The sequence below is a fragment of the Tursiops truncatus genome, chromosome 17 (genome assembly GCF_011762595.2).
Source record: "Tursiops truncatus isolate mTurTru1 chromosome 17, mTurTru1.mat.Y, whole genome shotgun sequence".
Classification (NCBI taxonomy): domain Eukaryota; kingdom Metazoa; phylum Chordata; class Mammalia; order Artiodactyla; family Delphinidae; genus Tursiops; species Tursiops truncatus.
The window spans coordinates 7,461,190-7,475,399 of NC_047050.1; the positions used below are offsets into that span (position 1 = coordinate 7,461,190).

At 42.2% G+C, this 14,210-nt stretch overlaps 2 protein-coding genes across 40 annotated transcripts in view; one reads left to right on the forward strand and one right to left on the reverse strand.

The window, feature by feature from the left end:
- Positions 1-11,859, reverse strand: part of CA8 (carbonic anhydrase 8) — a 299,496-nt gene extending 287,637 nt beyond the window's left edge. For 6 of the 37 annotated variants that reach the window (XR_012327174.1, XR_002174383.3, XR_012327177.1 and 3 more), the window contains exons 1-2: positions 11,573-11,838; positions 10,500-10,589 (exon numbers count right to left, since the gene is read on the reverse strand). The gene's annotated coding sequence lies outside the window, so the exon portion shown is untranslated. Of the gene's footprint in view, positions 1-10,499; positions 10,590-11,572 lie in introns of all 37 variants that reach the window. The other 31 variants (XR_012327178.1, XR_012327180.1, XR_004522856.2 and 28 more) reach the window with 20 other exon arrangements.
- Positions 11,860-12,046: 187 nt separating this feature from the next.
- The window catches only part of RAB2A (RAB2A, member RAS oncogene family), a 74,256-nt gene continuing 72,092 nt past the window's right edge, over positions 12,047-14,210 (forward strand). The window contains exon 1 of one of the 3 annotated variants that reach the window (XM_033843080.2): positions 12,047-12,270. In XM_033843080.2, coding sequence (XP_033698971.1) covers positions 12,225-12,270 — 46 coding nt within the window. In that variant the 5' untranslated portion in view covers positions 12,047-12,224. Of the gene's footprint in view, positions 12,271-12,621; positions 12,793-14,210 lie in introns of those variants that run through there. The other 2 variants (XM_019925284.3, XM_073794418.1) reach the window with 2 other exon arrangements.

Sequence of the window (14,210 nt, forward strand, 5' to 3'; positions counted from 1 at the left end):
TGATTTCTTATTGCAATTTGACATTCTACTTTTAAAAATCAGACTTGTAAACTAGGTTAATGTGAGTCCATTTCTGAAAGATGGATTCACTTTTGATGTGTAGAGAAATCAGGTTTCTAAGCGTCATTTACTATATATACCAACCTGTGAGTTCCCTTGGGAGACTCAATCTAACCCCTCTTCATGAACATAAAGCATTCATCACTTCCTTGTGGAGGACAAATACATTTTTCTTACATGTTACATGATGATGACTTCTAAATTTGTATGTGGAGGTCAAAACTCTCATTGGACCAATATTTCCAGCTTCCAGCACTGCCACTTACTAGCTGTCACGACATGAGAAATTATTTAAACTCTTTAAGCTTCAGTCTCCTTTTCTATCAAATAAAGACTTTTTCTCTGTATATTTATTTTTATTTCCTTTAGCTATATTATCAGAATTTGGAAATTTAGGTGCAAGTGTTTGCATATATTAAAGGATTATGATAATCCTTTCACTACCTTTTTGAAAATTGATTCAATTTGCCCTTTCAAGTTTTACAAAAGAATTTTCACTTCCTCACATTTTTTTCCATTTCTGATTATTATTCTTTTTCTTTAAATATTTTAAATTAAAAAACTATCAGTGGGATTAACATATACACACTACCATATAAAAAACTGAAAACCAACGAAGACCTACTGTATAGCACAGGGAACTACACTCATATTTTGTAATAAACTATAAGGGAAAGAACTGAATCACTTTGCTGTACACCTGAAACTAACACAACACTGTAAGTTAATTAAAAAAAAAAACCCTCAGGGTAAAATGCAAAAAATAAAAACATAAATTAATTTAAAAACTTTCAGATTTGTTGTGAAGATTAAATGATTTGGGAGGTTTGTTACACATTTTCAATTGTATTAAACGTATGTGAATTTTAACAATGATTGTCAGAGACTTTAATAGATACACAGGTAGAGCATGCAAACAGGTAATACACAATAGAAGAACCACAAGTGTCTATCAGACACTTGAGAAAACATTTGGTCCCAACAACCGTACCAGCTGCATGGTATTTCTATCTGGAGCTCAGACCACTCCCCCAAGCCCCAGACCCAAATGTCCAATTGCTCATTTGATCCCTCCACTTGAATGACTGTTGGCATCTCAGTTCAACGTGTCCAAAACAGAATCTTTGATTCTCTCCCCTCTTTCCCACCTACCTGTTCTTCTCCTGCAATTAATGTGTTACCTGTTCATTTGGCAAAATATCTAGGGATCATGCTTGTTTGTTCTCTTTCTCAGTCCTTCCGTATATACTACATCAGCTAGCTGTGACTGGCTGGACCCTGGAAGCTTGGCTGCTGCCTGGACCCCTCTGGAAGCCAGAGGGGAGGGACACGGTCAAGAGCCTCAGGAAATCAGGGTGGGCATATACCCTCCCTCTTGCCTTGCAAAAAATCCCATCCCTTCTGGAAGTTCACCTCTCAAAACTACACCAGCAGAGCAGAAGAGAGGAAAAAGCAAGCGCCTAGGGACCCTGACACCCACCTGGGTGGTGTGGAGGGACCAGCTTGAAGCAGCTCCTCGGTTGCTGGCCTCCAAGGGCTGGGGTGCTGAGTCCCTCCTGACCCCACATGCTGTCTCCTGCCTCGGTCTCCTCTGGCCTCGGGGCCAGGCCTCCTTGCCTGTCCCCCTCTTATAATTTCCAGTCTTCTTCTGGGTGCCAAACTTTCAGAAACCTCTTCCATGAGGTCAAAAAGCAAGTTAACCCTCCCTGTGCTTCAGTATTTATGATGAGCAAGGTGCTCTCAAGTGCGGGGATCAGGGAAGGGCCCCCTCCTCTGCCCAGAGTCCAAGACAGTCACTGAGCCTACCTGTTACTTCTTTTCACAATTTATTTCTTTTTTGTAACAAACTATGGCTTTTGCTGTGTCCTGTAAAGACTTTTGTTACAGTTTAGTTCTCTATGACAGGATGATTTTTATTAATTTTATCATTCATCTTTATTGCTTTTATTGCATCTTCTATTATTGTTTTATGAACCCTTTGTTTTCAATAAATAAAAATCTCTAGGTTTTTAATAAATAAATTAGGAGCCTGTAATTTCTTATTAGTTTTACTAGAAACATTGCAGTTAAAATGGTTCTCTAGAGCTGTGTCAAGTTAGAATAAATTTTCATTTATTTATGTTTGAATTTTTCTTCTGAGTCTTTGAAGGTATCTATTCTGAGTTGGAAAGCTTTATAATAGGTATATCTTCTACTAAACTATATATATATGTCCATTGCTTACAGGCAGAAGTCTAAGATGGTCCCCAAGATCTCCACTCCCCCGTGTACACACACTTTCTTCCAGTTGTTCAACCAAATACTAACTTAGATGCTGCTGTGAAATGATTCTGCAGATTCAATTAATGTCCCAAAACAATTGACTTCAAGATAGGGAGATGGTCCTGGATGGGCCAGACCTAATCACTTGAGTCTTTACAAGTGACGGGGCCCTTCTTAACAAAGAGATTCAAAGCAGGAGGGATTAAAAATGAGGGAGATTCTCTGCTGTTGGCTTTGAAGATGGAGTAAGCCATGTGGCAAGGAATGCAGGAGCCTCTAGTTGTTGACAGCAGCTCCTGGTTAATAGCCAGAAAAGAAATAGGGACCTCAGTCCTACAACTGCAGGAGGCTGAATTCTGCCACATCACATGGGCTTGCAAAAGGACCCCAAGCTCCAGATGAGAATGCAGCTAAGTGGACACCTTGATTTTAGCCTTCTGAGATCCTGAGAAGAGAACCCATCTACACCAGGCCCAGACTTCTGCCCTACAGAACTGCGAGCTAATAAATGGGTATTGTTTTTCGCCAGTAAGTTTGTGGTATTTTGTTACTCAGCAATAGAAAACGAATCTAGTAGGACACGCTTATATTGAGATATGACCTCTACACCATATGATGAGTCAGCACAGTAGGGATTACAGTATTCCTGGAAGCCTTTTTTTTAAAAGAATACCATGTGTTTTTGTTGTTGTTTTGTTTGTTTGCGCCAGGTCTTAGTTGTGGCAGGCGGGCTCCTTAGTTGTGGCATGTGAACGCTTAGTTGCAGCATGCGTGTGGGATCTAATTCCCTGACCAGAGATCGAACCCAGGCCCCCTGCATTGGGAGCGTGGAGTCTTAACCACTGTGCCACCAGGGAAGTCCCCTGGAAGCCTTTTCTATGCTGGACAACTTGGAATGATTCAGCTACACACATGAGAGACTGAATAAATATACCCTAGGGAGCTAAATGTCTCCCTCACTCAACTCTCAACCCTTCCTTAACCATTACCAAAAACAAAACAAAAAAACCCTGTAGACACTCCAGCACTTCCCAACACAAGGGGGAAGTGTCAGTGGAGAGAAAGAACAGAATTCACAAATTAAAGTTTAAATATCTTACTTTTGCAAATTTTACCAAAAAAGAAAATTGACCACGTGAACACATTTGCCTTGGAAGGGGTCATGCAAGTGAGGGACCCTGAGCTTAAGGTTCCTTAGCTTCTCTCTCTCTCTATATATATATCCTTAGCAGCTGGCATAGTATCTGACATATGAACAGCATGTCTCAGTTCTTTCTTATACAGCTACATTAAATTAATCACTGAGTAGTTGTTTCCTGACTTCAAATTTTTCTTAAGTGAATTCATGTTAATGGTGGGAGGCCTGTATACTGAGTCCACCCTCCATTTCCTGTATCCTGGGTCGCTTATAGTCACACATACTATACAGAGAGTCCCTGACTTACCACGGTTTGACTTAATGATTTTTTGATTTTACAAAAGGGGTACACATTCAGTAGAACATGTACTTTGAATGTTGAATTTTGCTCCTTCCCGGGCTAGTGACATGCTGTACAATACTGTCTCTCGTGATGCTGGGCAGCACAGTGAGCCGCAGTCACCAGGGAGCCACGCGATCGTGGGGGTGAACAATGGTACACTCACAACCGTTCTGCACTTAGACGACCATTCTGTTTTTCACTTTCAGTAGAGTATTCAAGAAATTACATGATATATTCAACACCATTATAAAATAAGCTTGGTGTTAGAGGATTCTGCCCAACTGTAGGCTAATGTAAGTGTTCTGAGCACGTTTAAGGTATATAGGCTAAGCTATGTTCAGTAGGTGTATTAAATGCATTTTCAACTTAACAGATATTTTCAACTTATGATGGGTTTATCTGGATGTAACCCTACAGTAAGTCAAGGGAGATCTGTATACTTACTTCCTCATCTCTGCTTGTTTCCAAGAAAGAAAATGTAAATAATTCAGTTTTTGTTTCAATTAGTGATTCAAGAGCCTCAGTCTGTTCTTTTATAAATAAGCAAAATAGCTTATCTCAGGGTTCAGAGGAGACAATCTCACTTTTGGCATTTGGATTTAGTGTTTTTTGGAGTGAAGTGAAACGAGAACCTTCCAGAAATGCACTCAGTTGATTCAAAGAGAGAAAGCGGGATCTAGTTCTAAAGAGGTCTTTGTCTATAACTGATTTTTCTAAAGGAAAAATTAACAAAAATTAGAGTATATCAATGATGAATAATCTACTCTTTCCAACAGACGCTTTTGTATTATAATTTGTATCAAATACAGTGTGAAGAAAATTATCCATTTACTAAGAATAAAAAATCTTCTCCATTAAGTCTAGTAATGAAAACTTCAAGATAAGACCCCAAAGTGACATAAGCCTGCAGTTCTTCTAATAAATATTAGAGTACAAGAAAACACTACATTTAAGGAATAAGATGATAGTCAAACTCTACTTGTTTGTACCTTAAACCTTTTAAAGGCAGTGTTTCCCCTACCTCCATTTAATGTAGATTTTTAAAATTAATTTTTTATTGGAGTATAGTTGATTTGCAATGTTGTTAGTTTCTGCTGTACAGCAAAGTGAATCAGCCATACATATACACATATCCACTCTCTTCTACACTCCATTCCCATATGTCATTACAGAGCACTGAATAGAATTCCCTGTGCTATACAGTAGGTTCTTATCGGTTCTCTTTTATATATAGTAGTGTGTATATGTCAATCCCAATCTCCCAATTTATCCCCCCACCCCTTTCCCCCTTGGTAACCATAGTTTGTTTTCTACATCTGTGACTCAATTTCTGTTTTGTAAATAGGTTCATTTGTAACATTTTTTTAGATTCCACATATAAGCGATGTCATATGATATGTTTTTCTCTGTCTGACTTACTTCACTCAGTATGACAATCTCTAGGTCCATCCATGTTGTAATATAGATTTTTTTAAACCTGAGACATAAAACGCATGATCAACTGCTATAATATTTGGACATAACAGTGCAGGTAGGAAATATGTGCAGGTAGGAGAATACTGGTTCCCATAAAATTATTCAAATAAGTTAATGAAAAAGTAGAAATAAATTGTTAACTCTGTTGAACCACATGAATCCTTAAGGACTTGAGATGAAAGAAAACAGCAATTCCTTTTTAAAAATCCTTTTTAGGAGATCGTTGTCATTGTATTTGATCCTCAAAAAATTGCTTTGAAATGTAATTTTTAAAACCTGAAAAACATGTTTTCTCTTCCTTTTGCAACTGTAAAATGATTCTTTTTCAGGTCTTTTTTTTCAAAAATACTTTTAGAAGTGCACAAAACCAAAACCACAATAAACTTCTTTATAGACTAATCTGTTTATAGTAAAATTTTATTGTAGACAGGTTAAATGAAACTGATTTGACCCAAAATGTATCTGATTTCAGATGGTTAGACATTTATTAGATCCTTGTTTCCACTTGATCTCTGTAGGTTGTGGTAGCCAGCTTCTAGCCAGCAGGAGTGGCGGGATGTGACTTCCAAGGTTAGGTCACAAAAGACACTGAGGTTTTGGCCTTATGTTCACTCTCTCGTATCTCTCACACTGGGAGAAACCAGCTTCCATGTCATGAAGATACTAAGCAGTCCTCTGGGAGGTCCATGTGGTAAAGAACTAAGGCCTCAGCCATAAGCCACCTTGGGAATAAATCATCCAGCCCCAATCTAGCCTTCAGATGACTGCAGACTGCAGCCCTGGCTGAAAGATTAACTGCAACCCCATGAAGAGACCTCCAAGCCAGAGCCACTCAGCTAAGCTGCTCCTAGATTTCTGATGCATAAAAATTGTATGAGAATAAATGTTTACTGCTGTTGTAAGGTTATACTGTACTTTTTCGCAATCTGTTTCATTTGAAGGAATTGCTGGAAATTGATCCCCAGATTACTTACATTGAGAAATTTAAAAGAGCGGTAGAAGTACAGCAATGATTCTTGGCCAAATTTAAATTAGCCTTGCAGATTTTTAAATGGATGTAACCTCAATGTCTGAAGAACAGACAGATTTATTTTATTTTACTAACTTCTTTAAAATAAAAAAGTTTGGAAAAATAGACTCCTATTTTCTCCATATTAGAAGTGAAAATGTGATTCTTTGATAGTCATTTTCTTCTCTCTCATTCCATATGTTTAAAATTCTGATAATGAGACTGTTAGAAGCAGAGATAAAGATTATATAGGAGGGAGGGGAGCTGGAAGAAGACTGAAATGTGATCTCGTAATTCCTGGCACCCATCTCACACAAAAGACATCAGTGACAGAAGGTTTTCAGTGTCCGCACCTCCCACTGGGACAGAGCTAGCTTATCATGTCCTCACAATTGGAGAGAAAATGGATTTCCCTTTATCAAAATTTAAAGACCTTTACGGGTAAAGATTAAAATAAATTGAAACACTCATGGGAGTAGTAAATGGTTTCTTTTCAGCAAAATATAAGGTATACTCCTCAGGTATCCTCATTCTCATTCTGATCCTGACTTTTCCAAAATAAGGACACCTACCAATGAACACGAGACACAGAACACGTTCAGGATAAACGGATGAATATGTGTTCAAACCAGAGGGTTTGAAGTAATTACATGGTCCAGTCTTTGCTGACAAAAACCCAACAATGCAGATAGTAAAATATTACCGATGTTATATAGTTCTATAGGGGTCAGTCTTCTAATATACCTAGATACATTCAAGAAAATCATTCACCTGCAATTTGGTATATACACTCTCTCCTAGTAATAATGTACTTTTCAGAGTGCTCTCATATCTACCTCCTAGTGATTCTATTAGCAACTGGAATTATCATCTCTATTGAGTATATGACAAAAATTCTCAAGGTCAGCTTGCTGGTGGCAAGAAAGACTGTAATTCAGGCCTCCTGGAATCCAATATCGGGCCATTCCCCAGACCACTCTCTCTGTGGAAAGCACTAGGCAACTGTTAAGGACTGAGAAAAGTAGGTAGTTTAAGAACACTATTTTGGTTTTTAACTCACTTTTAAATTTGTTATTAATCATTATGTAGTTATATTTTTTTAATCCACGATTTTATAAAATGAGCTTATTATTATTCCAATATTCACTGTTTCTCTCATTTGTGCACTTATGTAGCCCCCTTCTGTTATGAATAGTAAGTCCATCGATAACAAAACTAACCTACATACAAAAGAAAGTTTCTTCACTCACCTACACACACATTGACTCAGGATGTGAATTTGCAATCATTCCATTTTGACCCTTCAGGTAAACTTCTGAAGGATGAGCAGAATGGAATGGAAGTATAAAGCAATTATATTCCAATAAAGATATTTTAAAAAAGAAAAAAGAATGCAATGGAAGAGAGAAACCAGTCATTTCTGGCTTTGACAAGTGGTCAGAAATCAGTCATGAGTAGAAAAGTAAGAGAGGGAATACTAAGTGTGTTACCCAACAAGAACATAAATGGCAGATGAGGTGGATAAGGTGAACAAAGTACAGTGGAGAGGGCTGCTGAAACATCTGGAATGACTAGTAAAGCAATAACTATGGAAGATAAGGCCCTTTAAGGCTCAGCTTAGAGGCTCTCCTTCCGCTTCTGCTGGGGAGCAGCTACATATACAGGTTATCATTAGCAGAGAGGTTTGACTGCACAGAGACCATAGTAAATCAATTGCTTGCAGATATATCAAAACCCTATCAGTGAGTGGCAAGTGACAAGTAAGCTGATTGTTACAGAGTAGAGTGGACACAAGCAACACACTTCGGGTGTCACTGTCTCCCATCACCCCAGATGGGACCATCTAGTTGCAGGAAAAGCAGCTCAGGGCTCCCACTGATTCTGCATTATGGTGAGTTGTATAATTATTTCATCATGTATTACAATGACTACCCATGACTTAACATGAGAGAGACTCTCATCTCCTTTAAGGGAGCGTCTTTGTTGGGCTCATTTAACTCCTACAGTTCTCAGTGACAGGTTGGAGGTGGAACACAGGGAGAGGGTGAAGGAAAGGGAGAAATGACTTCAGTGTTTACTTAGTGTCTCCTGAGAGCTTGACACTTTGCTAGACACTTGTGTCATCTCATGAGGAATCTAAGGCTTAGAGAGTTTAGTAATTTATCCAAGATCACTCATCTGACAGGGGGTAAATTCAGGAGTTGAACGGAGTTCTTTCTTCCTCCAGAACTGGTACTGAGCTTATGAGTATATGCAGGAAAATTAATTCTGTCATGGTGTTTAGAAATGGCTTAAAGCAAGCATTTCACAGTGGTTCTTAATTATTTCTGGGTCATGGACTCGTGCGAGGATCTCTCCCATAAAATTACAAATATGCAAATCCATACAACATTGTGCATATCATTTCTGGAGGATCACAGGGCTCCCAGAATGCATTCGAGAGCTGGCTAAGGAAACCATGGGAACCAAAGTAAGAACCTATGCATTGCAGTATTCCAAGCCACTCTTCTCCCATCCCATTCCCCCACTACCTCTCTTCCCACAGTCTGAGAGTGATCAAAACCAGAGGGAAAAGAAAAAAAAAAAAAAAAACCAGAGAAAATTTAAACACATGGAAAGTTTGGTTGGGAAGAGTAAATTCAAAAGTCTAATATAATACTCTACTTTAAAATGTCATGGAAAACTTGAATGAGGAGACCTTGGAGAATGTAGCCTTAAACAATCCTTAAATTTCACCGTTATGACCTTCAGACCACATATGATGTAAGACTGAGAGATGAGGTTATCAGAATTCGTCCCCAAGGGACTGAAATAGCTGAAAATCGAACAGAATGGAAAATCCCACGAAGTATCCTATAATTTAAGGGAAGAGAGTTTTATTTCTGTCATTTTTGCCTAAGGAGTTTTTCTTGAAAAAATGTCTTTGGATTTTGGGGGCTACGTAAAGTGTTTAAAATGAAGTTTGTGTGGGTTTTATTTACACCTTGTTTCAAAGATTATTTAAGACAGCATATAGGCTTAGAGAAAATGTAACAAAATATTATGAATTACACATAGAAAAAAATAAACGTCGAGACATAAAATAGAGACAGAAAAGGAGCTGACTTTAAAACAGGAATTTGTATAGTGATTAGGCCTTAACTCCTTCAAGGTAATTTTTAGAAATTATGCAGCACTAAGGGTTTCACACATTAAGTATATGTTTTTCATAATTTACAAAATATCTTCACATATATTATCTCATTTGATCCTAAATTGACTTTGAGAGGCAGTTATTCTCTACATTTTCCAGACCAGGAAACCGAGGCTTAGCGAGGGACTTGAAAAGCTAGTCTTTGCTCTTTTCAAAGCCACTGATTGTTATAATTCCTGCACACCAATAACTAACACCTCTCAGTTCTGTGCAAGAACCATATACACTTGACTCCTGTGGCCCTGACATTTTCATGAGAGAAAGATTACCACCTACTTTACAGGTGCTTTAGATCTGGAGGTGGATAGACATAAAATTAAAGGACTTCAGACTTGGAATAGACCTTTCAGGTAACACTTAACTCCATTGCTTTATCAATGAGTGTGTCAAAGCTCTAGGAGGCCAAAAGATTTGCAACCATCATCCAACCAGTTTGTGGTAAGACCAAGATCAAAAGCAGGTTTCCTAAGTTCTCTTTACACTGCATTGCCTCTAAAGCTCTATACGTATCCTTTTCTATAATTTTTTACATTCAGTTCTGACCTTCCTCTTCTCAGTTTCCATGTCCACTGGGTAAAGTGCCGCATGCATCCTGACATGGCAACAAGCCCGTGCATGACCTGGCACCAGTGACTTCTCCCACAGTTCTCCTCTAACAGTATGGGAATGCTTCTGATCGTAAGGATGCTAGGCTTTCGTGGAACATCCCCACAGAGTTGTCCTGTTCAGGCTATGTGTAAAGGGCATACTGCTGAGAGTAGTAAGAAATTGAGTTTCTCCTGGAAGGAGGGAACTTTCTACATGTCTATCACCAGGAAAGACTTGAGTGAAGGCACTCAGATGGGAGGGACAAAACGGCCTTTGGAACATGGCAGGCCTAAGAAGGGACTTCTCCACCCCCAAACTAAAGATGGGTGAACTAGATTATGCAATTCCTGGTAATTTTTCACATCAAATTTTTGTGTGCTGTCTCTGAAAATCCCCTCCAAACAGTAAAAACAAACAAACAAACACAAACCTGTGAGTTGACATTTGGAAAGGCCATTCAAACCATGTAGCAACGAAGTACTGCCAGCCCAGCATGAAGGTTTCGGTAGAATGACAGATCCTAAAAGGGAGAGGAAAATATTAGGCAACAGGAACCAGAGCCACTAAACCCCAGTCACTTCTGCCCTAGCAATGGCTCTCCTTCCACTGCCAACATTAGAGGCTATGGGTTAGCAAATAAGCTTCCTTATGCAACTTCATATTCCCTGAACAGATCCAGGACCTTTGCACACTGTTTCTTGCGCCTAAACTTCAGTTCCCTTCCCCCACCTTCTGTCCTCTTGACAAACTCTTCCTTCATATTTCTGGGTCAGACATCATCTTCTCTAGATAACCTATCCTGACACTTTTAACTCTGTCTTGCATCTCCTCTTCCAAAATCTGTGTGCTCCTTTAGAACAGTGTCTGCCTTTAGTTCCAGGGCCTAGCAGTGCATGAAATATAGTATGTACTTAAAGTGTTAGTTGAATAAACAAAAAAGTTACTTTTTTTCCTTTAAGTGCATTTTTCAATAGGTTATTCATGAACACTGCAAAATTTCAAACTGCCCTTGAAAAATTCAGTGAAAAGTAGATATTCCCTCCAATCCCATCCCTTCCTTCCCCTGGTCCCAGGTGTGTCCTTTCAGATTGACTACGTACTATGTATGGGTCTTTAAGTATATTCCTGTCATTTTTCTACACAATGGTAAAATAAAAAGTTATTTATATAACAATAAAATATAGCTTATAAACATACAAATGTAATTTATGTATCACTTACTATATATAAGATAGTTGTATATATAAATAATATATATAACATAAATGTATATTTATACACTGAGTCCTGTGCCTTGTTTTTGCGTAACGTTAAGTCAGGCTTTTTTTTTAAGACCGCATAGTATTCCACCGCAGGTGCATATCATGGTTTACCGCATATTCCCTAACTTAGGGTTTCGAATTTACAAACACTTCCATTTTCCCTGTCAAAGCCCCGTCCCGCACCACAGATACAGCCTCGCCCTCCAACCCCGCCCCGAGAGGCTCCATCATTTTCGAACACCTTGTCACGGGCCCAGGGCAGGCCCTGCGCCGAACGCGACCTCCGCCTTCCCACCACGTGTCCTGCGTCCCCACCGCAGGGCGGAAGGACGCGGCTCTGCTCGCGTCGCGGCGACGGAGCCGCAAGGCCCCTCCCCTGCCCCAGCGTCTCCCGGCCGCCGGAGCCCGCCGCTCAAAGGTGCCGGCAAGACCAGCGCCCGGCCCCGCCTGGCTCTGGGCCGACGGGGCCGACGGCAGTGGCCGACGCTGCACCGGGGAGGTCTCCGGCGAGGCGAGGCGGGGCGGGGCTCTGGCTGGGCGGGGCTCCAGCCGGCGTGGCGCTGCCGGCGTGCGGGGCTCCTCCCCTTTCCCCCGGCGGCGGCGCCGGCGGCCGCAGCACTTCCGGGTCGGCGCGGAGGCGGGGCGGAGGCGCCGCGGCGGCTGTTATTGTTCAGCTGGGCTCCGCTGGGCGCTGTCTCCCTTGGCTCAGAGGGTGTCAATTTGTCCCGCTTCCTCTCGGCCCCACACTCCCGGAGGCTGACGACGACGGCGGCGGCTGCGGCGGGCGGGGCCTGGCGTTTCGAGGCCGAGCGGCGCCGGGGTGAGGGGCGCGGAGGAGGAGGAGCAGAAGCAGGAGGAGGAGCCGCGTGCCCTGGCACCGAGCGGCCGCGGCCATGGCGTACGCCTATCTTTTCAAGTACATTATCATCGGCGACACAGGTGAGCGCGGCGGGCGGGGGTCGGCGGCCTCCGGGCCGGGGCTGGGGGGCACACGGCGTCTGGCCGCGGCGCGGGAGCTGCCGCCGCCGGGCGCCTCCCCCCCGGCCGCGCCGCTCCATTTCCGCAGTGCTGGAGCTGGTGACGTGGGCACTGCGAGAGGCCGCGGCCTGGCCTGGCCGGCCCGGCCCGCCGCCCCGGCCCCGGCCCTGCAGCTGGGGGCCGCGGCCGCCGTTTCGACGCGCGATCTGGGGAGTGTATGAGAGGAGGGCCGGCCCAGCCCGGGGCCGTCAGAGCCTGGCTCTGAGGATCGCACGCCCTGCCCCGGGCCCCTCGCCTTGGGCCTCTTCGCCGCCCCCGAGAGAGGAAAGCGGGGCCGAGGAGAGCAGACGGTGATGGGAGGAGGACCTTGGGCTTCCTGACCCACACGCACCTGCCGAGGCCCGGGCAGAGCGCTTGCTGGCGTGGGACAGCCATCTGAGGACAGACAGAAACCTCTAAAAAATAATAATAGTAGTAACATAGGTATGTAGTTTTATCACTCAACTCCCAAGTCAGAGTAAGTCACATCCCGTTACTTGACGCCTGGGCCCTTTCGAGGTCATTAAAGCATGAAAGAGTTCTGTCGACTTCTGCCACGTGTAAACTTGAGGTTCTTTGATAGTAATGCAAGGCGTTCAGCGCTCTTGGTGTGCGCTGGCGCGTGTGTGTGTGTGTGTGTGTGTGTGTTGGGGACACTTTGGTTTTTTCGATACATCAAATCCAGGCTCACAACTGCCAGTTATCAGGTGACCTGATGTCCATTCGAAGCAGAAAGAAATACAGTTATTTGCACTGAAGATAACATTCCATTGTATTTCGCAGATAAAGTAGTCAAACTCGTTGAAAATATTTTTAATATCTGCGATTTCTTGGCATTACTTTGAATCTGATAATAAAACTAAGACTTGTTCAGGTGTTATAACTATTAATATACCGGAGTCTGGTTGCAGTGATGACTCTTGCACAACTTTGGACCCTTTGCACAACTTTGGAAATGTAAGCAGCAGCTTGTGGTTGCACTAGTGATATGGCAGATTGAATAAGTAGCACAAGAAGTATGTTGATTGCTGCCTAAAAGAAAAACGTTCTGCTGTAAACAGTCTTTCAGCAAGGCTTTTTGGTGTGCATGTGGAAACGGGATAGTTTTCTGCGTAAAATCCTGGATAAAGCAGTGTTTTGCACATGTTCATAGTGTGTCTATATGCTTTTTTAAATGCTGTGGCATACTTGAAGGAAGTGGGGTTCTAAAGCCTACTGGCAAATTTTAATTGAGGCTGTAACACTGAGATTGGAAGAGGGAGTTCACGTTAACAGCTATATGAGCGGGTTTGAGAAGTAGAGAGAAGAGTGATTATGGACGTGAAGCAGTAGTGACGCTTCAGATTAGCCTTTACAGGTTGCCTTCGTTCAGCTTACTTACCAAGCATCTGCTGTGGGTAAAGTATTGTACTGGGAGTAGTGGGGCTACAAATATTCACAAGGCGGTGCTCCCTTCTTTTGGAATTTGCCCTCATGCAAAAACAGTCCCCTGGCGGTTCAAAGGGATGACATTCTTTCTTGCCATTGCTACCGTTACCACCTAGTTCCGGCACTGAGCAGTTGACCCTGGACTGTCCACAGCATTTGCTTTCACCCCACTCCAGCTCAGGTGGTATAGTTGACTGTCAGACTAACCTTCCCCAAACACAGCTGTTTGGAGGCTGTTCCTCTGTTCACGTTCTTTAGTTTGACCTTCAGGGAACTCCATATTTTAGCCCGTGTTTAACTTCTCTAGCCTTCGTTCCCAGTATTCGCGAGTCTCCACTTTCCTCCTGCCAGTGAGGCCCTGTGCTTTTTCCTGGTCTCTGCTACCCTCTCTGCTTGGAGTGCCTCTCTGTCGAAATTCTTTCATTCCTCAAAGT